This window comes from Erpetoichthys calabaricus, chromosome 6 (genome assembly GCF_900747795.2).
Source record: "Erpetoichthys calabaricus chromosome 6, fErpCal1.3, whole genome shotgun sequence".
In the NCBI taxonomy this organism is placed as follows: domain Eukaryota; kingdom Metazoa; phylum Chordata; class Cladistia; order Polypteriformes; family Polypteridae; genus Erpetoichthys; species Erpetoichthys calabaricus.
The window spans coordinates 74,279,011-74,306,220 of NC_041399.2; the positions used below are offsets into that span (position 1 = coordinate 74,279,011).

General features: G+C 37.6%; 1 protein-coding gene across 1 annotated transcript in view; it reads right to left on the bottom strand.

Moving 5' to 3' along the window:
• ndufv2 (NADH:ubiquinone oxidoreductase core subunit V2) overlaps positions 1–23,742 on the bottom strand; it is a 72,157-nt gene extending 48,415 nt beyond the window's left edge. Inside the window, exon 1 of the mRNA XM_028803704.2 lies at positions 23,576–23,742. Within this exon, the coding sequence (XP_028659537.1) occupies positions 23,576–23,620 (45 nt within the window). The 5' untranslated portion in view covers positions 23,621–23,742. The remainder of the gene's footprint in view (positions 1–23,575) is intronic.
• Positions 23,743–27,210: the final 3,468 nt, after the last annotated feature.

Sequence of the window (27,210 nt, forward strand, 5' to 3'; positions counted from 1 at the left end):
CAAATTTCAGTTTTAATTAAAAACCTTAAGGGAAGCAGGTTACAGTACTAATTCAGTTGTTATCGCACTGAGAAGGGATGTTGAAAGGTAGGCTCACCTGTACAGATGCGATGCTGCAAACACAGCTGCATCATGGGCACTTCCAGGAGTGCCAACGCAAATGTCTCGTATCATGCACCTGTCATCAACAAGGGCCTGGAGAACAATAGATGGCCACCCTTTGCGATTAATGTAATCGCGGTAGCCTTCCATCGGGGGAAGAATAGGCACATGCGTGCCATCCAGCGCACCTTAAATCTGTGGCACAAGATGCACCAAGGAATTGCGGTATGCAATTTCATTGGCCTCCGCTACAGTCGGAAGTCTGATATAACGCCGCATTAATTTTTCTTTAATAGCGGTGCACACAGTATATACACATCGATGGACGGTAGTTTTACTAACCCCAAAAGTTTCTCCAACTACTCTATACAGTACTCGGCGCAGGTTGCCAGTTTGTAAAGGGCGATGGCAATCCGCTTTTGGGTTGGAACCGGTGGTCGGTGGCAACCTGTGATGGGCGCCACATCAGGATTGATGAATCCACACAACATCTCAAACGTCGGCCGTGTCATTATAAAATGTTGCAGCCAGAGATTTTCTGTGAAGTGTCTCTCCACCACCTCCTCCCAGAAGGTCTTATTCCGTCGTCTCTCTCATACCCGTGGGTTTCATCGCACTGGGGTACTTTCTTCGAGCTCTAGGGCTATCAGACAAGCAACTGCTTCATTCTGCTGTCGTCTTCGGTTATTATGTACAATTCCAATTATTTGTGAAACAAATAACAGTAAGCTGGCAAATTTCAAAAAACTGTCTGAATAATCTCTCCATTTCTTTGTTTCTTTGTTTAGTGGAGGGGGTGTAACGTGGAAAACAAAAGGTAGATAATTTGCGACATACACAAAATTATGTATGGAAACGGCTCAAGGGCAGATTTTTTTCGCGATACAACAAAACTTATGCGACAGTTCGTTTTGGGGGGGGGGATGACGTCATCACGCACACCATTTTATCGATAAAAAGCCAGTTTGATGGAAACAGGCTGGAGACAGCAAATTTCGCACATTTTTTTTTACATATATTCTGTTTGTCGATAACAAAACGTCGCAAAAAACTGGAACAAGTGAGAATGTGCCAATTATGTATGCATGAATTTTACATATTAGACAGTGAACTAGTGTCAATGGTCACCAGAATCTCCGTGTCCTTCGGACAGCCACAGGAATTATGTCCGTGGTACATTTTGATGGGAGAATGCTTGGAATTTCACACACGGTTATGAAGTGAATAGTTCAGGTGGAGATCCCTTGGTACAGATTCTTAGTAAATGGAGTATGTGAATTTCCCCTTGGGATTAATAAAGTATCTATCTATCTAAATTGGGTACCAAAGGCAACATTCACTTAATTAGGTACACTGGAAAAAAAAAAAAATCTCCATGCACATACTGTACTTCATGGGCAGTCGATATAGTTAGCACTAGTTGGATTTCAAACAAATTTGAAATTGGGTCAACTATTTCAATAGAAATTAACTTGCAGAAAAACAGAAAAGTGAATTAGGGTCATTTTGCAAATATGAATGAACTAATGTTCACTGGAGGATTATGATATATTGTATCTAGGAAGTGAATTCAACACAAGATAAACATCAGTATTGCATGCAATTCATGTTATTCCACTTTTCCACTTTCTGGTTCTGGGATGTGAATTAAAACCAAACTATTCCCAAAATCCCTGTAGTTAACATCTTTCAGTGCTTTCCCTTTAAACCCTACATAACTCCCAAACCCTGCCATGGCCTGAAGAACATTTATATATTCGGGTAAAACAATACCTTTCAATCTATGACAATATTTCACGCAAAAATAAAAAAAAACTTAAAAATACAAATCAAAGCAGACTTTCCATTAGCTGCTCAATAGTAAGCAATAGGTGTATGGCAGTCAGGGAGTAGTGTTATGTAGTCCAATTCCAAATCAATTACTTTTAGCTTATTTTTAGAAACAGTGAACCATTTTCCATCTCAGTACAAAAAGTCAGTTTAACAAGGTGCTAAAATAATCAAGCACGGTGGGTTCTCTCTCTTAGTTTCAAGATAATTTTCAGGTTCACCAAGGATGCCCATTTTTTACCCCAAATTGTCTGAGTTTATTACAATTCCAAAATATACAGAATAATGATGCTTATGCTTGACAAAATCACTTACAGTTAGGGCCCACTCCCATAATAGATTTTCAATTAAAACCATTAAAGTTGTGTACAACACAATTTTAAGAAGAGTTATGTTCATTCCTCATAAAATTTTTATAAGACTGAATTCCTTATTTGTCTGAATCTTGAGAAGTTCTTTTTCTCAATGCCGCCCAAAATCATCCATATGGGCACACCATGAAATTAATTGAAACAAACCTGGAAATACTACCAATATTCTACCTACAACATTTTTGTTCACACCCCTCAGATAAATGATGCACTGGGATTGTGACTAGAAGTTAATTGAATTGGGCCTACAAGGATTGAATATCAAAAATACATGCAAAATAAACAAAAACTGAAAGGTGAAATATCTTAGATAATATTTGCAATATTTATGGGGCTCATCTTGGTGATGTGCAAGACGTGCCTGGAAAATACTGGTATTATCCAAGACCACAACAGAGGAAGAGGAGATTTAATAAAAGATTAATATTTATAAGTACAGTAGCTGGAAAAGAATAAATGAGAGGTGGCTACATGTACAGAGGCAGAACTAAATTTGCACCTTCAGTGGAAAAAATGAAGAAAACAGAATTTTAGGTTAAAAAAAATACCACACACACACACACACAGTACACATGACAGTTATATACTGTAGATCTATATGCCTAAAGCAACATTAACAAGAAGATGACATTAAATATCAAATAATCACTTTTACTTTTTTCTAAATGAAGTCTATTTATAGCAATAGGAGAATGTAAGAGCTTCATTGAAGAAGAAGAAGAAGGTGGTGATGAGAAATACTGGTTTGGAAGTACTGGAAACAACCCTGAAGAATTCTGTACAACACCAACAATACAAGAGCTTTAAACGCGAAACTGAAATAAAAGGTAGAGTAATACAAAACAATGTACAGGAATGAATCAAGTCACATATATAAATAGTAAGAAGAATACACAAGCATATTCAGGCCGACACAGTTACAAAACAAAATCCTCTACTAACAAGTTGAAAACTTGGAAATGGCAAAAACATTCTGTCTAATGTCAAAGACATGAGAGCTGGCCAGTGAAGTTAAAAAAATGAGTAGGCGACAGCCAGGAATAATCAATCAAAGGAAGAAGAAAACAAAAGAAAGTCTGGACTAAGGAATGAGGTAATATGACAAAAAGCAGCACAAAGGAAAGCCATGGATGGCAACTGAAACACCAGACAACATCGAAACTTCTGACCTCGGGGGAGGCCAAAAGGCGAAGACAGAAGGGTTTCAAAAAAGTGCTTATGGGACAGGTGTAAAGAAAATCAAAACATACAGTTCATTCATTCATCTTTTTCCATACAAAGATATGGTCAGCTAACAACATGAGGCAAAAATCAATATTACTGCAGTTCCATGAGGGACAACATCTATACTAATAAAAGGCAAAGCCCTCACTCACTCACTCATCACTAATTCTCCAACTTCCCGTGTAGGTGGAAGGCTGAAATTTGGCAGGCTCATTCCTTACAGCTTACTTACAAAAGTTAGGCAGGTTTCATTTCGAAATTCTATGTGTAATGGTCATAACTGGAACCTCTTTTTTGTCCATATACTGTAATGGAGGAGTCGGAGTCGTGTATCGCGTCATCACGCCTCCTATGTAATCACGTGAACTGAAAACAAGGAGGAGCCCCAAAGAGCGCTGAAGAAAACATTCTCCGTCAACCCCCACACTCCCCCTGCCCTTCCGCACATCATGGCATTTTCGTTACTGAAGTGACGTAATACTCCAGCTCCACCTTCTTCACAAGTTCATTCACCAAATTATTTGTCAATTATATTTCACAGTAAGAATTTACTATCTATCCGGGCAAGGTGCCAGCCCACCGCAGGGCGCACACACCCACACACCAGGGACAATTTAGAATCGCCAATGCACCTAACCTGCATGTCTCAGGACTGTGGAAGGAAACCGGAGTACCCGGAGGAAACCCAGACAGACACGGGGAGAACATTCAAACTCCACGCAGGGAAACGAACCCGGGTCTCCTAACTGGCACCTTTCACTGCGCCACCATGCCGCCCGCATACAAACTTAAAAGGTTTAAACAAAACAGAAATATATACCTTTATTTTTACTTCCTTAACTTGTGGAGGGTGTATCCTGTAGCAAAGCCCTAACTTTTTTCATGAAAGCCCCTTTCAGTCAATAAGCCTTAAAAACAGGTGTAAAGCTAAACTTGCAGCACCGCTATTCAATTACACTTGCCTAACGCCTCTCCTAAGGGGAGATACTGTGGGATCTAGGCATCAGTCAAAGCACCAATCACAGACCTGATTAGAAAGCGGGAAGCTGTGATTTGTCGTCTCCCTCGCATGTAACAATCACAGCCCGTGTTACAACGCACTATGTATGTATGTGTATATGTATATATGTATATGTGTGTGTATATGTATATATATGGTGGCGCAGTGGGTAGCGCTGCTGCCTCGCAGTTGGGAGACCTGGGGACCTGGGTTCGATTCCCGGGTCCTCCCTGCGTGGAGTTTGCATGTTCTCCCCGTGTCTGCGTGGGTTTCCTCCGGGCGCTCCGGTTTCCTCCCACAGTCCAAAGACATGCAGGTTAGGTGGATTGGCGACTCTAAATTGGCCCTAGTGTGTGCTTGGTGTGTGGGTGTGTTTGTGTGTGTCCTGCGGTGGGTTGGCACCCTGCCCAGGATTGGTTCCTGCCTTGTGCCCTGTGTTGGCTGGGATTGGCTCCAGCAGACCCCTGTGATCCTGTGTTCGGATTCAGTGGGTTGGAAAATGGATGGATGGATGGATGTTGATATGTGTATATATATGTATATGTGTATATGTAGATATGTGTATATATATATATGTTTACATAACCTCTTTAACACACTACTTCTCCGCTGCGAAGCGCGGGTATTTTGCTAGTTTACTCATACATGGTCAAGTAATAATCCTGAAGATCTTCACAAAAAACAAATACTTTGATTTACTGGAGATGACCAGTGTTATTTCCAAAAAGGCAGAAGGTTGTGTTAATGCTTAGAGAAAGCAGCTTACAAACGGGCATGAAGCTTTATTGTACACCTGCTTTGCAGATTACAGGAATTTGTTTGCATTATATGCAAGATGGTAATGAAAGAGCTTAAACAGGCAGACTGAAGAGGAAAGAGGTTAACAGGAAATCTACATATAAATAAACCTATCTTTGAGTCAGGGTTAGGAAAACCTAATGTCACCACTCCTCTTTAATAACCAGATTGCACTAAAAAATTTGATCTGGATTTGATCAATACATAAAACCTTACAACTACCATCAAAATTTGCTTTGAATTCAAAGGCAGACAAGCATGCCGAGGAAAAAACACTTGTAAGTCAGACACACTCATTACTTCCCTGAACCCACTGTATTAATAATGCACACAGGCCTACTCTAGCCAGCCTTCCATATTTTGAACTCTGGTCCTTTTTTTTTTTTTTTTTAACATCTTGTACAGTGCTGAGTTATGCTCGGTGGAGCATTGGCATTCATTAGACACATTGAAATGGACCCTTTTCACAGCAGCCATTTTGACATGAAATGAATGACATTAATGAGACTTCTGTTCAGTTTCAGTGTGAAATAATTGCATGCTTAATTAATGTCATTACTCACACCTGTGCTTACGATACTATTTCATGGCAATATGGCTGCTATGAAAAAAGGCCCATTAGTGATATGAAACCATGTGATGCCACCTATAAGTAATGACAGCTCAGCAACGACTCAAAAACCAACAAATATATTTTCTGGATATGTCCATGACATTATAAGCTAGCTTTAGTAAAAAAACTGACTCATTTTAAAATATATGTTTTTCATTATTCAATTTTTAATATTCTAATCACTCATAACATGGTTATTTTTTCATTTTGGGGACAGCATAGTATTTACGCAAAATATAAGAGTTGGAAAAGAGCTTTAAAACAATATGGGAACCATTTCTTTTTAACTTATATGCCCCCCCCCCCCCCCCCCAAAAATTAAGTTCAAACTTTGCTAGCTTATATCTCCCTTAATATTCATACTGCAATCAAATAGACTGGTCTTACAAACATGAGATGCCATTTTCAACTTGGGTAATACAATTTCTTTAAAAGACATGTTGCTACTAACTCAATTGGTAGTGAACTCTCCAACTGCCCTTCTTAAAGAAAGGGAACCTTCAAACCACATTTTCTCAACATAGTCAGGAAAAAAAAGAGGATATATATACAGAGTAGCCAAAAAAACCACAGAATTTTTTTTAAACAAGAAAGAATGTTATGTGTAACAGAAACACGTAAATACCAAAAAGTCAACATAAATACAGTAGAGAAAGGCATGTTAAGAGTCCACTGCTGTAATGATGTAGATTCAGTACACATCCTTTGTGGGACATGTTTTGAGACTGTCACCAATGCACAGACCAATATCTGCTTGATTGATGCACCCCATGTATTACCACAGGCTACTACAGTGTGAGACTTAATGTTCATGTCAGGGGAAAATGTGGAAGTCACTAACAGTTGCCACATTCTGATCAATGCTTAGGGGTGAAGATCTTGCTTGTCCTCACACTTGATGGCAAATATTTCGTCTTGTCATGAAGCTACTGTCACACCACAATGAAGCTCTACGATCATCAAACTCACCAAGCATATCATGGCACTTCAGCTGTACAGTGCCATATAATTCAAATTCATCAGTTTGAATTTCCATGTCAACCCCTAATGACCAATTCACATTGTCATCACTATCGCTCAATTCAAAAAATGGTTCAGGTTCCATTCGTTCTAAAGCTGCTTTTATGGCTTTTCTGCATCATTGTGTTTGAATGAATATCGATGAGTTACCATTCACTTACAATAAAGTGGCAGAAAGTATATTCTTTTTTTTGCAGCATAATGTTAGTTCGTCCACTAGATAGCAAAAAACTGTTCAGGAAGCTACTGGGGCTTAACACCATAAAGCATATCATTACATGTCACCCCAAGCCCAAGTATGGTGCATTTTCCATGAACCATACTCTAAAGTTCATCTTGCAACACTATGTTAAGTTCTGAAGACTACAGGAACATCTCCACATTTAACCTAATCTCTAGTTTGGCCATTATTGATTAAACAAATCATCCAGTAGCAACTTTATAAATTCTTGGTTTTTTGCAAGGTTGCACAGAATCCACCACCTCCGAATATGGCTTATGAAAGGGTCCTCTTTAGTTTACACTCTCTTGAATTGGAACAATATATTTTACAACATTATACACTTTTAAACAAAAATGTACTCTGCATCTCCATAAATACTGTACATTTTACACTGGACTCCTCATAAATGACACCTAATGAATCCTGGTTTTAATCCTTTTTACTACATCTATTAGCTGCGTTTTGTGTACTTATTGTTTTCATTTTGTCCTATGGCAGCTATGATTCAGTTTTGGGTGTACTCACACTAGGAATGTTTGTTCTGTACTGTGCCCTAGCATGACTGCCCCCCCTACCTACTCCCCTGCTAGCCTTCACTCACACTGCGCTTTAACATTCAGGGCCCAGGCATGCATTCATCATCACCATGTGACTTTGTGTAAAGCCAAAACAAGATCTGAACACGTAGCAATAGCATGCATTTCAAAATGATTTTCCTTATTGTGTTTTTTTTTTTTTTTGGAGTCGTGTAGGGCAGTATAACGTTCCACTCTCTTACAGATTTATTGAGTATACAATGCAGTATGTTGCTGTTAACCGTGCTGCACGAATGAGAAGATTTTTATGGAGACAAATGATATTAAAAAGGGAGGAATTTGCAGCTTTTCTTGCCAACTACAATTTACTCTATATATGCATGTAATGACCAATCCATCCATCCATTTTCTGAACCTGATTATTTCTAAATCAGTACCTTTAGGCAAAAGGCAGGAATCAAATCTGGTCACAGCACCTGGGCCAATTTTGAAGAGTCAATTGACCTAATCTGGGTTATGAGAAGGAAAACTCTTGTTCAAGAGAAACATGTAGGCCAAGAGAAGACATACAGTGGTGTGAAAAACTATTTGCCCCCTTCCTGATTTCTTATTCTTTTGCATGTTTGTCACACAAAATGTTTCTGATCATCAAACACATTTAACCATTAGTCAAATATAACACAAGTAAACACAAAATGCAGTTTGTAAATGGTGGTTTTTATTATTTAGGGAGAAAAAAAAAATCCAAACCTACATGGCCCTGTGTGAAAAAGTAATTTCCCCCTGAACCTAATAACTGTTGGGCCACCCTTAGCAGCAATAACTGCAATCAAGCGTTTGCGATAACTTACAATGAGTCTTTTACAGCGCTCTGGAGGATTTTGGCCCACTCATCTTTGCAAAATTGTTGTAATTCAGCTTTATTTGAGGGTTTTCTAGCATGAACCGCCTTTTTAAGGTCATGCCATAGCATCTCAATTGGATTCAGGTCAGGACTTTGACTAGGCCACTCCAAAGTCTTCATTTTGTTTTTCTTCAGCCATTCAGAGGTGGATTTGCTGGTGTGTTTTGGGTCATTGTCCTGTTGCAGCACCCAAGATCGTTTCATCTTGAGTTGACGAACAGATGGCCGGACATTCTCCTTCAGGATTTTTTGGTAGACAGTAGAATTCATGGTTCCATCTATCACAGCAAGCCTTCCAGGTCCTGAAGCAGCAAAACAACCCCAGACCATCACACTACCACCACCATATTTTACTGTTGGTATGATGTTCTTTTTCTGAAATGCTGTGTTCCTTTTACGCCAGATGTAACGGGACATTTGCCTTCCAAAAAGTTCAACTTTTGACTCATCAGTCCACAAGGTATTTCCCAAAAGTCTTGGCAATCATTGAGATGTTTCTTAGCAAAATTGAGACGAGCCCTAATGTTCTTTTTGCTTAACAGTGGTTTGCGTCTTGGAAATCTGCCATGCAGGCCGTTTTTGCCCAGTCTCTTCTTATGGTGGAGTCGTGAACACTGACCTTAATTGAGGCAAGTGAGGCCTGCAGTTCTTTAGACGTTGTCCTGGGGTCTTTTGTGACCTCTCGGATGAGTCGTCTCTGCGCTCTTGGGGTAATTTTGGTCGGCCGGCCACTCCTGGGAAGGTTCACCACTGTTCCATGTTTTTGCCATTTGTGGATAATGGTTCTCACTGTGGTTCGCTGGAGTCCCAAAGCTTTAGAAATGGCTTTATAACCTTTACCAGACTGATAGATCTCAATTACTTCTGTTCTCATTTGTTCCTGAATTTCTTTGGATCTTGGCATGATGTCTAGCTTTTGGTCTACTTCTCTGTGTCAGGCAGCTCCTATTTAAGTGATTTCTTGATTGAAACAGGTGTGGCAGTAATCAGGCCTGGGGGTGGCTACGGAAATTGAACTCAGATGTGATACACCACAGTTACGTTATTTTTTAACAAGGGGGCAATTACTTTTTCACACAGGGCCATGTAGGTTTGGATTTTTTTTCTCCCTAAATAATAAAAACCATCATTTAAAAACTGCATTTTGTGTTTACTTGTGTTATATTTGACTAATGGTTAAATGTGTTTGATGATCAGAAACATTTTGTGTGACAAACATGCAAAAGAATAAGAAATCAGGAAGGGGGCAAATAGTTTTTCACACCACTGTACATACTCCACACAAGTAAAGGGAAAGAATTCTAACTCTGTCCCGTCAACCTGTGAGACAATATTTCTAACCACTGAATCACTGGGGGAAAGCAAAGAATTTTTGCAGAAAACTCCTTGCTGATGACATAAGCATCCCGACACAAACCAAGCTGTTACCAGAAATGCAAATACTAAAAAGGTATGATGTTACAGAAATCAATATTTCAAGTAAACAGACAAGCTTTTAATGCAATCAGTAACTTTTTGATGTCTGTTACTCAGATATAACATCTACATTATTTGATTTTGCATTTAAAAAGAGACAGCTAGAACATGTTTTTAATCATATAATCAACAAATAAAATCTTGGGGGTGGGGGGAAATCGAGATATTGTGGTATTCTATTTCATCAATGCATTTGCAAGGATTGTGACAGGAATGGTTTTATTTCAAGTCAAGATGACATTGATACACCGTTTTTCATCTAGAGAATGTTTAAATATTTATACACAAAAAATATATACCAATTAGAAACAATTAGGATTTTAATGTTTAATTGCATTAAGGGGCAAATTTGACTGTACTCGCCACTTCATGAGAGGTACCATTTAGCAAGTAAGACAATGTTTGAGTCAAAAAGAAGAAGTCTAAATCTTTCAATAACACTGGATGAAATAAATTTCAATATTTCAAGCAGAGACATAGCATTGTACATCTGGGTATTACGATATCTAAAAACATGTACCTAAAAGGGCATATGAGTTTGTAATTTCAACCCTGGAATGCAATTAGCACACCTTTAATTATCCTACATAGTTCTATTTAATGATGCAGGCAAAAAAACAAATTTCACTCAAAGCAAAAAGTAGGAAGAAAAAAAAAAATTAAAAAAAAGACAGAATATCCAATCAAAATATGCTTACATTATTGGACACTACTATCATTGTCAGAATTTCCAAAAGTCAATAATGGGAATAATTTAAAATTGCTCTTAAAATACTATTATGCCATCACTCTCACAAGTGTTTTTTTTTTTTGTTTTTGCACAGTGCGACAGTCATTAGGTCTGATACAATTTTGCTCCTTGGAAGTAATTTAATAGTTATCGCTTATTATGGCCCACCATTTTCCTTCTCAGTTTGAAATGAAATTCTACCATTACTGAAGTAACTTTACCCAAATATAGTACAAATGCATAAATATACACATTTTGTGCATGAGTTTGAGTGCAATGTTAGAACTGCACCTAACAGAGCTACACTAATACCATTTTTTGATAGTCAATATTAAGTTCTTAAACACTATAAGCTGATACAGATTACTGAATAGTTTTATTACTTCTTAATAGATTTTTAGAAATATGAGAACAAAACTATTTAATGGTTAAAGAAACACAAGATTTGTTTACTCAAGAAAAGAATAAACATTTCTAATCATTTTTTTAAACCTACTAAGTCAGTGGATACAATCTCATTTAATAAATACAAGCCTTCAACCCAAATGTAATTCTTGGCAACAGAAACAGGTATCTATCAAAACTAAGCTTTCAAATGTTAGACGTAGGTTCTTTAAAAAAAATAAAATTTCATCTCAATGGTAGATTACTCCATCTCTTATCTAGAACTCTTGAAAATGCACTGAAATGTCCTTCATTGACCACACAGGCACAATACGAAGCATCTGAGCTTCAGTAGCCAAGGAAGTCAATTAGGCTATATTGTTTGCCCAGTTGTATAGAAGAATGTCTGATCTAGATACTAGCTTCACATAGCTATCTCAACAGTTCATTCTACTATGCACACAAAAAAATAAACTTGAAATTCTGTCTTGCATGCCTCATTAGGAAAGTGACAGTACAAGGCAGGTTGAGGACTTTATTCTTTGTTTGATGCTGAACTTTTCTTATCTGGTTGTCTCCCTTTTCTTTTTGTCTTTAAAAATAAATTATTTACCAAAAAAATAGTGACAGTAGCCCCAAGTACAAATACAGATTTTTCTGATTTATCATTATTTAAACAATTCAGTATCAATTCTGAAAGTCTCAAAATCGATCTTGTGAATCTCTGTCCTGCTCAATTACTATATGTAGATTTTTACTTATCTTTGTTTTTGGCATCCGATCCAGTACATGTCACTAATGTGTCTGTTAAGGCTTTCTACAGAAAAAGCACTTTACTATCTAATGTGCGCCTTTGACACTTAAATCTAATGTATGAACTTCCTACAGATTCAGACAGTGTTTTGGTAAAGAACAACTGAATAAAAGCAAAGCCATATGTAAGCTGTACAGCTCAGAAGTCATACATTACCCATAAACATTATCTCAGTCGACATACAAACAAGTAGAGTCTAAACAATCTACACTTGTGATGACGGGTAGCTCCAAGCTTCCATTTAATTCACCTTGTGCCCAACAAACAACAATATATAGCAGTCTTTATATGTAAAGATATGACACCCTACACAGATGTTCAAAACGAGGGCTTTCCACAAATGATTGAGGTTTTTGAACCATGGTATACTATACCAACCATAAAGCAAATCAGTGAAGTTACTGTACCTAGGCTTTATGAAGATCTTAAGCAAAGCATCGCTACATCTCTCTGGTCAGTGAAAAGTAGTCCTAACTTACAACAGTTGAACATCCAGGGCAGCAGAGTCCTACATGACAATCACATATCACCACATTAAATGCGACTGTGTTGCAGACATGAATGCTGCAAGCCAGCCACAGCTGAAGCAACCTCACCGTCTATAATGAATGCAGAGCTGCTAAGATTACTGGCTGTTGTTCCAAAAACCTTTCTAGTATTTCCAATTAATGTTTCACTGCATGACTGCATCAGTCACAAGTTTATGTGCTGGAAAGTCCAATAAACGTTGATTCTCTTTAAGCACATGGCTAGCTGTACTGCTAACGTGGAAAATAGTTTGCAAGGTGACTCACCAGGCCAAGCAAGTGGGCTAATGTTGGAATTTTAAGAGCAGCCTGCGATATCAAAGTGAGCTTGTGCACAAAGCACCCGACGTGAATATCTCCAAAAGATGTACCTAACGAATCGTATTAGTGGCATTGTCAGTCTTGATTGCTGGGTCTTTTTCTTTTATGTTCCATTCGTCCAATGCTGCTGTCAACAAGCATAAGCTCTACATCCTCATCTTTAAACACTTCTTTTTTGTCTGAGGAGGAAATGTAAAGACACATTTCTAAAAACTAATTAACACAACTGTTACACATGAGCAAATGAAGATGGGTAACTTATAGAACTGAAGAAAGATATGAGCCTTCCCGCTGTATCTTTAATTTCGAAATTTTAAATGTCCAATAAAGGAATAAATTTGGCTAACAGTTCAGCTGAAGGGCATTTAAATGGAGATTCATAACACATGTATAGGTTATTGAAATACAATTACTTAAGAAACAACATCTGATAATATTATTTGCAAAATTATATGTTTTATAAAGTTGATGCCATTGCATTGAATTAAAACAAGGAGCCATAATATGTTTGGACTCTGACGTGGCAAAACATGTTAGTTAGTGCCATCAGTCTCAATACTCGGCCCTAAATGACAGTAATGCAATACCAACAAATGAAACACAAACATATGTACTCTGTGCTTACACTATAATTTACCAGGGTGACCAGACATCCTGTTGACAGCGGCAGCCACAGCCTGGATTTATGGCTATGTGTCTTGAAAAATAACTAAAGAATATCAAAATGTCCCAGTTTTAACAGACTGTCCATATAATAAAATATTGCTCTGCCAACACAAGCATCCTCACAATATATTTAGAACAGTGCACTTGACACTCCAAGGGGCACAAATCCCCATAACCTCCCAGCCAAGTAATAGATGAATAAAACATGGTCAAAACTTGACAGGGAAAGCTTCTTTAAGAACTTGTGCTCTATTTGAACAGCATTATGTGGGTGAACTAAAAATAGTGCCATTCATTTCTTTCTATTTGTAAAAATGCCTCCCCCCCATCATTTGCCCCGATTCATCTCCGATGATGGGATAAAGCAGACATTAAACAAATGAGATTTGGCTTTTTGCATGGACATACATGCTATATAAGTGTCCCGGCTTGGGACTTTCAAAATCTGATCATCCTATAATTTACTTTCAAAGTGTCACATTCACTGGATATCTGTGATGGTCACTTGCTGTAATAAGTTTGCCTTTCACTTCTGTTATTCCCTAAAATGTATCATAAATGAATATCTTTGCAAGTCCCATTTTATGAATATGAAAATATATGGGGCGTGTCTGAGAGGTGGGGTGGTTCTTGTGATAGGCCAGCAGTTCACCAAAGTCTCTAGTGCCTAAACAGCCCTTGAATGCACCTGAATGTTATGCCATGTGTACATTTTCTAACTTGTTGATCTTTTAAAATAACTAGGGGAATTTGCTCACGTTGTGAACAGGAAGACTGAACGTACCCCAAGGAGATACGGTCGCTCCTCCGAAACCCCCTATTAAACGGTGATACAATGGGAAACAGAGTTTTTTTTTTTTTTTTTTTTTACCTCCTCTTTGCTCGATCAGCTGCTGGCTTGCTGCTGCTGCTGTGCCACGTGATCTGCATGGCGCACTTCTGTCATATCACCTATGTCCATATATTCAATCTCTTTTTGCTTTTACCTTTTCATCAATATCGCACTGAATTTTGATACCGCGGCGGTGGGTTGGCACCCTGCCCGGGATTGGTTCCTGCCTTGTGCCCTGTGTTGGCTGGGTTTGGCTCCGGCAGACCCCAGTGACCCTGTGTTCGGATTCAGCGGGTTGGAAAATGGATGGATGGATGGATTATGATACCGTTTTGGAATTACATTGTGACAACGCAACATATAACTGCCCGTGATTGAATATCGTTTCTTTCTCTCTACCAGAAATGTGTTTGACAATAGCATTCACACAATTTTCACCCAACAGCAAATCTTTTAATTCTTGCGGATACGACCTCTTCATTGGGAAGAAACACTATTTTTTTCCCTGAAGGCAACACGAATTATATGATCTACAAGTCTCCGACTTAAAGTTTAAATCCAAACAATATATTTGATTTCTTTACGATGTTCCGTTATTTCACCAAGTAATAATTTCCACTTGTTTGCACTAATGCGATCTTTACTATCCTTTTTTTGAGACTTTTGAATTTTCGGACTTCCATTATTTCTAACCTGCTCTGCATGTGAACCACACCACCATTTTTGAATTCTTTACGACGTTCTACTTTGTAATCTACTCTGTTTTATTTCTGGCCCTGGGCGTGGTTAAATTTCTTGGCACAAAGACTTGTCTCGCGGGACGTGAAAGTGTCTCTCTGAGAAAAATCACGTCTCGTCTTCTTACAAGATTTTTTTTATATTTATATAATAGAGAGATTTGGATAATCTTGCCACAAATACAACTTGCACTGTGACACTTACATGCTTTGCTCCATGGATTTACCCGGAGATGAGCCACATGAAAGCTTGTGGGCAAAGGCTTGACTGCATTCGTAGGAAAATAGATTTGGATGTTCTTGTGACTGCCTATGAGGAATATGTTGTTCTATATAAATAGGAACAACAGAAGGCCAAAACTGATTTTTATACAAACTACATCCTACATGGCCAGGCATAATCCCTCAATACTTTTATCTATCCTCTGCTGAATGCTGTCAAGAATTCCTGTTCTTTTTCAACAACAACATAGATATTCAGAGTTTCGTAATGGTCCAACTCCTCAGTCAGATACCTTTTTATCTCCCCATCTTAAATGGAAGTAGTTTATCTAGATTTACCTTTTTGGTTCATCCCATGGTCCATAAACATATCATGACCACCAGGCTCGCCACCTGCCTTCTATGCCCTCCTCCTCCTCTCTGATTAATGCTCTCTTCCTTTTCTTCTCTTATTAAAATTATCATTAACACATCCTCTCATACTAGATAATTTTATTCCAGCCTTAACATGGCTACCATTACACCCATCCTCGAAAAAAAACAGGCCTTGACACCAAGGACTTCAAACAACCACACTATTTCTAACCGCCCATTTCTTGGTAACATTTTAAAACATACCATTCCTGGTCACTTGAACTACCATCTTGTTGCTAATTATTTCTTTGAGAAATTCCAGTCTGGGTTCAGGGCCAATCATAGTACAGACAGTGACTGTACTATCCAGGTAATTAATGATCTTCTGGTTGCAGCTGATCATGGTCTGTTAACACTTAATGATCTTCTTAGACTTCAGTGTCGCTTTTGATACTGTGCCTCAAGAGATTCTCATGTTCAGGCTTGACCATGAACTAAATATTACTGGACAGCAATTTGTTACTGTTGTTCGGTTTAGAGAAGACCTGATCTGACTCTCATACTGTTCCTCAGGGATTAGTTCCTGGCCTTTTACTCATGATAATTTATATGCTGTCAACTGGGGCCATTATCAGATGGTATGGTTTACAGTCTCACAGCTATACTGATGATACTTTGGTCTATCTACAGTACATACAGGATCCATGCAAATCTTACCACTCCCTGGCTTGTTTAAAACAATGGTTGACTGATCATTTTATCAGACTAAATAGTAAAAAAACAGAGGCATTATCATCTCATCCCTAGGTGTTTTTAGAAAAATTGACAATTTTTCTTTAATAATTCCAGGTTTTATTATATCGTTATATACCAAGTCAAAAACCTTTGTCACTCTTAACCCCACATTCTCTTATGAACTACTTCATAAATTGTGAATTTCCCCTTGGGATTAATGAAGTACCTATTTATCTATCTATCTATCTATCTATCTATCTAAATACATTACACTAAGGCAGCCCCCACCCTGATATCACCATGCTTATTCCTGCTGCAGGGGTGTGGAAATCCAACGCCCGACTCGTCCGACACAGGTAAATTGACCATCGGACAAGCGTGTTTTTCTGGTTTCAGTTGTCCGCGGACAAGTGCAATTTTCTGGAGAAAAAAATATCATATGTGCTGTGCAGGGCACATTTTACCACGACTTTCACATTTTAAACATTTGGGTACGTACTTTGTGCAGAAACAGTCTACTTAGGCATGTTCTTCATGTCTCAGATTGGATTTTCAATATTGTTTACAAAATGACGGCTGATTTTTCAAAGGGGAAGCACTCTTATGGTCTTACATGAGTATTTTACCCTAATAATTACACGCTTGGAGATGCGTTCATTTTTTTCATGCCGATATTACGATGTAATCTGATGATTTTTCATTATAAAATCGATAACTTTTATATATTACCAGTAACGACACACTGCACGATAACATGCAGTGAATACACTTGAGTTTTCATCCTCTTTCTCTGTACGTTTAGCATTTGTTTGCTCAGAGGTTGATGTGCTTGCTGCTTCCTGAGCAGCTCTTCTTTACTCCACCCTAGCAGCCCGCTGCTTCTCTTCTTTCGTTGGCATCTTTTCGCTTTAAAACCGATTTAGTTTTTGTGTTGCAATTACTTAGTACATTTTCTTTAATTTTTCACTTAAACTGGCACTTAAGTCTTCAATCTGCCTCAAGAATGATTAGCGAAGGTGGTGGGGAATGAGAACGGCTCCCATACGCATGCGCCGCCCTGCTGCGCACTGCCGAGAGTTGATTCAACAATAAAATAAAAATAAAGAGTAATAGAAATCATCACCCCGAAAGTGGATAGCAGATGTCACGTAGTATATGTGTACCAAATTTCAAGTCAAAGGTGAAATGGATTGCGAGCTACAGGTGATTTAAAATTCTGGACAGACAAACAAACAGCCATGGTAGCGTATTATAGGAGAAAATTGATAAAATTCATTGTTTCTACATAAAAATGCAATCATTTTACTTACAATACAAATGTTTTCACCACATAACAAAGGTTGTTAGGCAGTTAATCTTTCCTGAAATTTGCGATTTCGTGTAGGTTGTGATATATTTAGGAGTTAAGAAATTTATTGCGTGACATCAATTTTGATGAGCTGTCAATAGATCGTTTTTGATTAGCGAATATTTCATATAAAACAAGTTGGTTTCGTGCTGTCAGTTTATTACAAATAAAGAAGAAAATATTCTAACGGTTTCCAAAGGTTATGAAATATCTATAAAAATCTTCACTGTAATTGTAGTATATGAAACAGAACTAGTGTAGCTATAATGAAGGCATTGTTTATTAGTGAGTTAAAATGATAAGGGAATCTTTTATATAATGTTCTAGAGCAAGGTGGCAAAATACTACTCCCTGAAAGAACTTTTTTCAGTTTTAAAATGGAAGGCAGTTTTGGTATCAATAAAAGAGATCAGAAAAAATAAACTATTTTTCACTTTTGTTATTTTTTTATGGGCAAGTGAATTTAACTTGCGGAAAAGTGGATTCTCTAAGTTTACTTGTCCGTGGACAAGTAGAAAAAAATTTGATTTCCACACCCCTGTGCTGTCACCTCACGACTCGATTACTGCAATGCAAATTAAAGGAACACTTTGAAAACATCAGATTTCAATGGGAAAAAAATCATGCTGGATATCTGTACTGATATGAACTGAGTAATGTGTTAGGAACGAAAGGATGCCACAGCATTGTTGTCTAGCCACAGCATTGTTGTCTAGCACCTAAAATCTGGACTAGCCTGCCAGTAGGAATTCGCCAGGCTAATACAGTGGAGCACTTTAAAAAACTACTGAAAACACATTATTTTAACATGGCCTTCTCATAACTTCACTGTAATTTAATCCTGATACTCTGTATATCTAATTCATTATAATAACTATTCATTCAAAATCTGTACTAACCCCTACTCTCTCTTCTGTTTCCTTTTCCGGTGTCCTGTTGGTGGTGGCGTGCGCCACCACCATCTACCCAAAGCACCATGATGTTCCAACAATGATGGATGGATTAAAAGCCAGAAGTCTGTATGACCATCAGCATCAAGTGACTCCGTAAAAAACCCGAACTACAAAGAGGACTACTTCATTTATGTTAGGTAGAATGCCCAAAGGGGACTGGGTGGTCTTGTGGCCTGGAACCCCTACAGATTTTATTTTTTTCTCCAGCCTTCTGGAGTTTTTTTTGGTTTTTTCTGTCCACCCTGGCCATCGGACCTTACTCCTTTCTATGTTAATTAATGTTGTCTTATTTTAATTTCTTATTTTGTCTTTTATTTTTCTTCTCTTCATTATGTAAAGCACTTTGAGCTACTTTTTGTATGAAAATGTGCTATATAAATAAATGTTGTTGTTGTTGTAGCCTGTAGAGGTCTGTGCATCCCTCCATGGATATGCCTCCCCAGACCATCACTAACCCACCACCAACTATGTTACAGGCAGCATAACGTTCTCCATGGCTTCTCCAGACCCTTTCATGTCTGTCACATGTGCTCAGGGTGAACCTGCTCTCATCTGTGAAAAGCACAGGGCACCAGTGGTAGACCTGCCAATTCTGGTATTCTATGGCAAATGCAAATCAAGCTCCACTTTGCCGGGCAGTGAGCACAGGGCCCACTAGAGGACGTCGAGCCCTCAGGCAGAAGTCTGTTTCTGATTGTTTGGTCACAGACATTCACACCAGTGGCCTGCTGTAGGTCATTTTGTAGGGCTCTGGCAATGTTCCTCCTTGGCCAAAGAAGCAGATACCGATCCTGCTGACGGGTTAAGGACCTTCTACGGCCCTGTCCAGCTCTCCTAGAGTAACTGCCTGTCTCCTGGAATCTCCTCCATGTCCTTGAGACCGTGCTGGGAGACACAGCAAACCTTCTGGCAATGGAACATACTGATGTGCCATCCTGGAGAAGTTGGACTACCTGTGCAACCTCTGCAGGGTCTAGGTATCGCCTCATGCTACCAGTAGTGACACTGACCGTACAAAAATGCAAAATTAGTGAAAAAAGTCAGAAAAGGTAAGGAGCAAAAAAATGTCAGTGGCCTCCACCTGTTAAACCATTCCTGTTTTGGGGTCATCTCATTTTTGCCCCTCTAGTGCACCGGTTGTTAATTTCATTAACACCAAGGCAGCTGAAACTGATTAACAAGACCCTCTGCTACTTAACTGACCAGATCAATATCCCAGAGGTGTCACTGACTTGATGCTATACTCTGATTAAAAGGTGTTCCTTTAATTTTTTTTGAGTACTTTAGTTACAATCATGCACAAATATTCACATACCAAACAAAAAGAAAAAGCCAATTCAAATTTTATATACATATAAAGAAATTAAAAGTTGACTGACTCATTCATTCATCAACAAATTACTTCCCATTTGGTTAAAAAGCTGAAATTGGGCAGGATTGTACATCTAGGCTAGTAGGTATCTGCTAAGAAAGGACGTCTTGATATATTAACATTTAGGGGTAAAAATCCTCATCCAAAAGAAAAACTACATACTCACAAATCTCAAAAATGCCTTGATGGATTTGATTGAAATTTGGTGATTATAGAAATTATAGAAAATATTATAGAAAACTAAAAAGGTACATGTGGCCTAATTTTCATTTGTTGCTAAATTTGATGATATTTATTAATATTATGCTAAGTTAAATGCTTTGTGTTGAAAGGGGCTTCATGCAAACTAAAAACGCAGCAGAAGTGATCAACATCAGCATTAACCAAGAGTAAGGATGGATGAGACTGAAGAGGCTGTATTCTGGACAGGAAAACCCAAATATAATCATGTTTAGTGTCTGTTTTCAGGTATGAAATGGGAAGAAAAAGGGTGGTGAAGTTCAAGAAAGATAGGATGTTCAATGGTTAGTAAGCACGCTATTAAAAGTCCTGGGAGGGTGCCAGCCACTGTGCCTATGAGTGCTGTTGTTGCTTCGTTAGATACCAAAAGGGAGGGAGAGAAAGTATTTATATAAAAATACAAAAACTGTATACATAAATAACTGATGCTGCTATAACCAAGGTCCAGTATCTATTGAAATATCCTGGGCGAAACCAGGTAACACAGCTGGAATGTATGTATGTATGTATGTATAATAAACATATATAAAATATCCATCTGTCCAGCATTCATGTCTGGGTGTAGTGTCATCCAGTGTCCACAACAGGGCTGGAATGTCTGACAAAGAAAGGCAAAATGAAGCAAAAAGAAAGAGGCATGTAAGGCATATCCAGTGAACAGAGGTTTGTAAATGCATGACATGATTGAAACTGACAGATTTACAATTGTAATATAAAGCCCATCTAAATAAATGGGCATTTACCTATGCTATAGTATAATGGGAGAAAATAACAATACTTATGAACATTACCAGTAAGACTTGGCTTTACAAAGTACTAAGAAAGTATTCCTTGTACTAACCATTTTCCAACTGGAATTAATGTCAACGTACTATGGATTGCGAAGATAACAGGGTGAAATAACTATGCTACATTCATCAGGCCTCACTTATGAAATGTTTCCAAGCTTCAGTATATTGGAGCGCAAGAGACAGGCACATAATAACCATTCTGGGAACATAAATTTGATTGTAACCACCTGGGTCATCCAATCAGTAGTCACCCAATTCTGAGAAAAAGTTGTTGCTTTACTGTTTTTAGAAAATTAACTTTGCTTATTAATTTGTACAGTTGTTTGATGGCCAAAATTACATTCTGCTCCCTGCTACCCCATCAAAGATGGCAGCTGTCACTATTTTTTAGCAGTAAGAAGTCTTTGCAAGATGTCAAATATCTCCTGAACCAATAATGATATTTAACCAATTCAAAAAATGTTTTTCTCAGCATAAACTGAGGAGTCTTTTTCTGCTTACCCAATTTTCTGAAAACAATCAACTTTTCTTATCAGTTCTTTAAAAATTGATGATCAGACATTGATTTACTAACTTTGTGAATTTTTTTACAGGAAAGGTACACAGTTATTATTCATACTGTTGAGACCTTATTACACAAAAATCATAGAAAAAAAATTGAAACCCTGAAAATGGTTATCTTTTCACAGATTCCAAAGCAGAAAAAAATCTATTTTTTTGCAATTTTTTAGCGATATGTTATACAATCTTTCTGGTGGGGCAACATACAAAAAATCTGCCTCTTTTGTATAATATCACCTATATGATAGTAGTCCACCCAACAAGAAATGCTTATTTTGTTCAGCCTAGACTTTGAGACATGGGGCCTAATAGGGCAGAGAAAATATTTCTTACTAGTATGTACATAACACTAATTAATAACATACTAAAACTTTGCCTTACATTTATCACAAGTTAAAAATCACAACCTTTGCCTTAAACACTCAATTAACATGACTTTTATTGATGAAAGGTCAAAGTGTCTGAATACTTAAAATGTATTTTGGCCAAGAATCAACCACACAAATGGGTAATATTCTTTTTAATTTTTTTTTTTAAATCATGTAGCACGCCACCTAAATGAAGCTCCCATCTGTGTAGGCAGAGACCCAAACAAGTGCAGATCCCCAGCATGTTAAAGTTACCAGTCAATATTCACTTTTAACTTGCACCCGCTTTACTTTTAAAATAAAAAAGGTCAGAATTTGTGGTGCTCGCCTGTCTATTTATGACTTTGATGAAGACATAATGGTTAAACTTAAGCATGATGGTGCATACGCGATGCTGCACTGCAAAAGTGTTCCCACTTGTAAAATGTCTATGTAGTACTGTACTTTGCATTTTGGCAGCAAAACAATAATAATAATATTAATACTAATAATAATAATAGACAAATCAAAGGAGTGTAACAGCCATTAGAAATATATCGTTGGATTTGGAATATTACTGAAATAAAGCCTGTCACTGTGGCAGAACTTCAACATTAGGCACGAACATTCCTCGCCTCTAGGCCTGCCAGTCATGACCAGAAGGCTGAAAAACAATTTTAATTTCCATACCCTACTAGTGTGATATTCTGCTTTTCTATAATTCTAATTTGAGGAGACCATAGAATACATACGCCGTGACTGTGTCCTCCTATTCATTATAATTATTTGCTTTTTTTATCCGTTACTGACAGCACCAAAGCGACAGATTTTTAAAAATTTAAACACACATTGCACACTCAACTGTGTGTGCACTACCAAAAATGTTTAATTTATAAAGTGTATAACAAATTCGCTCAGGAAAACATTTGTTAACAACTGCTAAATTTCGACGATTCAGACATCCCTAGATTGTACCACAAAATGCGTTAAGTAAAATTGAATATTCAGCGAAATGCAATGTAAAGACAGTACTAAAATACAACAAATAAACTGGGCTTTAATCAAGGGAACGTCATCATCTTCTAGTACATAACAATTACCAAAGTCGGTTAATTGTTTTCGTGGCTTAGTTAAGGCCCATCATATAACCTCTCTCTCTCTCTCTCTCTCTCTCTCTCTCTCTCATTTTATTAATATTGCTCTTCGTCCATAAATATACGGTTTGAAGAATGTGTGCCCAAGTGATGTACAGTACCGCACCTTTAACATAAACCATAAGTGACTTCTTCAAGGTGAAGGTGAAATGAATTTAACATGAGTAGCGATGCACAGTTTCAACACTGGAAACTGAATTATTAAATATACATTCATTCATTCCACATTTTAAGAATTCAGCTGTAGCACAGAAAAAAGCAAACCGATACGTATAACTGATTTTGAAAACAAGGTCGTCTGCGTCCTTGCGCCTCTGGCCTACTTTTGAATAAAAAGACAGTTTAACCCACTTTTGTCTCTCAAGTCAAGCGAAACGAATTTACACCTACCGAGCGAGAGAAGCCGAGCCGCATTAGAACATTGGAGCAATGCATTTTCCACAAAATAAATCTTCAGCGTCCTAATATTTAAAACAGTAGAGTCCAAGCCTCTTTCCATCGACCGCCTCTGCCATCTACATCAGCACTGTGACGGAACATCCAATCGAGCGTCGAATAATCGACGCCGAACGCGCATGTCTACATTGCGAGTCTTAAGTTTGTCAACTGCTAACTGACAACCACACCAGATGCCCAGAGCTTCATTTCGATTGTATTTTGAGAAACGTTGGCAAACTACCTGGCACACAAGAATAATAGAGATCAAACTCTGCTGATTAGATGGAGCGTCCCTGCATTAATAATAGTTTGTACTCAGTGAAGAGTGACATTCAAATGTCATTTACATTTTACTGTGGATTTTTGTTTCAGTTAGATTCTTAGACAAAAATCAGTTATCACTTTAAATTGTTCTACTGTAGTTATACATGGTTCGCTACTTAGTCTAGCTAGTCATTCCACTGTAATAAAAGAGATAACTTGATTTCAAAAAGATTAACACAGTCCACACCCCCACTGTAGGCTACACTGATAGCTCTGCAGTGTAATTGGTCAACATCACCAGAATCCTTGGTGTGCACCTGACCTTAATTTGTCCATTAACACCACCTCCATAGTCAAGAAGGCACCAGGGTATCTACTTCCTTCAGCGGCTGAAGAAGGACCTCTCTCACTTCTCACCACATTCTACATTCAATAGCGTTCTGACTAGCTGCATCACTGTCTGGTTTGGGAACTGTAGTGACTCTAACCGATGGGTCCTACAACGGATAATGTACACAACAGAAAAGATCATTGAGACCTTTCTGCCTTCCATTGAAGACATCTTTATAAAGTGTTGCATCCGCAAAGCCTTTTTGTGAAGAAGAGTTCCCTCTCACAGGCCCTTTGTCTTACTTCCATCTAGCAGAAGGTACTGTAGCATCCAAACTAGTTCTACCACATTCACCAACAGCTTCTATCCCTTTAGCTTTCTGGACCCTGAACTCTGTGCTGCCCCTCTGCCCTCAGATCTGATCCTAGCAGCTTATTTATATGTAGGGAATTTATTACACTTGTTACTATTGTTATTTATTATTATTATTTTTTATTTATTACTATTTCAAATTATTACTATGTACAGTATTCAATCACTTATTATTTATTTGATATAATGTAATTCCTTACCTGTCTTGCACTTGTCCTGTGTTTATGTTGTACCATGGTCCTGGGGAGTGTTACTTCGTGTCACTGTATGCTGCAGTACTGTGTATGGATGGTGGTATGACAAAAAGCCACATGACTAAATTTTTCCTTTTTCTTGTGTGTTTTTGTTTTAGCAAGTATCAGCCAAATCATTACAAACCAAATTTGTAGAAGTATGCCAACTATATTTCATGGCTTCAAAGATTTAAATAGTTGTGTCAGTATCCCATCATCTGGCACACAATCAAATACGCATAACATAACATAAAATTCTGAAACCCACTTAATCCAATCATGTGTAACAAGGGGCAGGGGCTTATCTTGGAAGAATCTGGTGAAAAGCATAAAGCATCTCTCGAAAAGCATGCAGACATAAGAATATGTTATTTACACATGGACAATAACCAGATCTGAACCCAGGCCTCTGTATTCAAGAAGTATAAGCGCTAAACACTACACTTCTGCACTAGCTTGTGACAAAAAACATACTTACAGTATGTACTGTATTCCAAAAGCATGATCAATATTTGGGGTTCTTCATACTTTTCTTCAAAAAGCTAATAAAAAGAAGCTGCAATTTATAATATTTAGGAGTTCTACTTTCTATTGTAGCATCTGAATGTAAGAATTTTTCCTTTAATTAAACTAATTATTAACAATAAAGACACACTAATAACACTATCTACTGTGTTACCATGCCATCCCACAATAAAAATTGGATTATTTAATTCTTTTCATAAATAAAGGCACATATGTTTGAGTTTAAAAATCCTCCATACAGTAAAGAGATCCAGTAAAACATTACTATTTACTGGCAGTCAAAGAATCAAAGAATGAAGAGGAATTTAAATTGATGGAAAAATAATAAAAGATAAACAATGAAAAATATATGGAGGCAGTGTAAAGTGGCATATGTTTGTTCATTAAAAAAGATATAAATGAGCTAAATATTTATATATTCAAGTGAGAGGTCCTTTATTGTTTTGTCTATCACCTCATGTGTGGGTTTTGTATGCTTTCCCTGTGTGAGGTTTCCTCCTATATTCCTGAGATGTACAGTTTAGGTCATTTGACAACTCTGAACTGGGCTTGTATGTGCATGAGTGTTCTTTATGCCAGCCAGGTTTGGTGACCTCCTTGAACCCAGTGCTGCTTGGAAAGGCTCTGACTCCCTGCAAACCCTAACAGGAGAAGTGGGTTACAAAGTGGATGGATGCATAAATACAGTACTTGTTCTCTAAACCACCTAAAACATTATTTAATCATAATTTATTATTGTTATTGTAGTGTATGCCAATTTTATTTAATTTTACATCAAGGCTTGGGGAAAATATGCTTTCTGCTGAGGCATCATAGGTCCAGTGACCTGGGTTAATTTCCAGACCTATTTGTTGTCTGCGTCATGTTTGCACACTTTCCCTGTGCTCACAGTTTTCTCAAGGTATTTTTGCTCCCACAAAATTTGAAATATGTGTAAGTTAGGTTAACGGGTGTTGACTGGTCTTGTATAAATGAATTTGGGTGTGAATATACAGTAAGTGAGCCATTTGATAGACTGGTGTCTATCATATCATATCATATTTAAGATTGGTTACTGTCTTTAGCCTAGTGCTGTCGGGGTACTTTATGGCTCTCTACAGCCCCATAATGGACAAAGTAAATTCCAAAAATGTACTGCCTGATGAATGAGTGAGAGTATGTGTCCTATATTCCAGAGTTAGGAGTTTTCTGGTTTGTGCCAAATGTTGCTTGATAGGCTCCTTATCCTACAGACCCTGTAATAAAAAAGTGGGTTTAGAACATGGATGGACAATCTGCATGCATAATGAACATGTTGGCATATAAACAATGTCTCTTTTTTGGATCTTTTGTTTTTTTTTATTAATAAACCAGATTATAATTCTTCAGAACAGTGTTTCCACAGAAGAAATCATTACAAGGCATTTTATGAAGAATTCAAGAATATAATATACTGTAAAGGTAAAGAACTCTACAACTGTTTTTTCTTTGAGTTAGACCACCCTGATATGGGTATTTTAGAAAGAATCAACGGGGTGGAAATACACAAGAAACCAACAAAGTCACAATCTGCTTTATTTCATGCCTTTTATTTATCCTGGAATTGATAAGATGTAATATATTTTATACATTTGTTTTCAGTGACTGACATATTTGATAATAAACACACCTGAGCAGTAGAAGATGCAAATAACAAAGAGGTCAATGTGTACAAAAGGCAAGGTTTTATAGAATCCTGGTTCCAAATTGCTACTCATGTTAAAGAAAGAAAGAAAGAAAGAAAGAAAGAAAGAAAGAAAGAAAGAAAGAAAGAAAGAAAGAAAGAAAGAAAGAAATGGTGAGGTTATTCAAGAGAACTTAACAAGTGGTACATGCCATGTTTA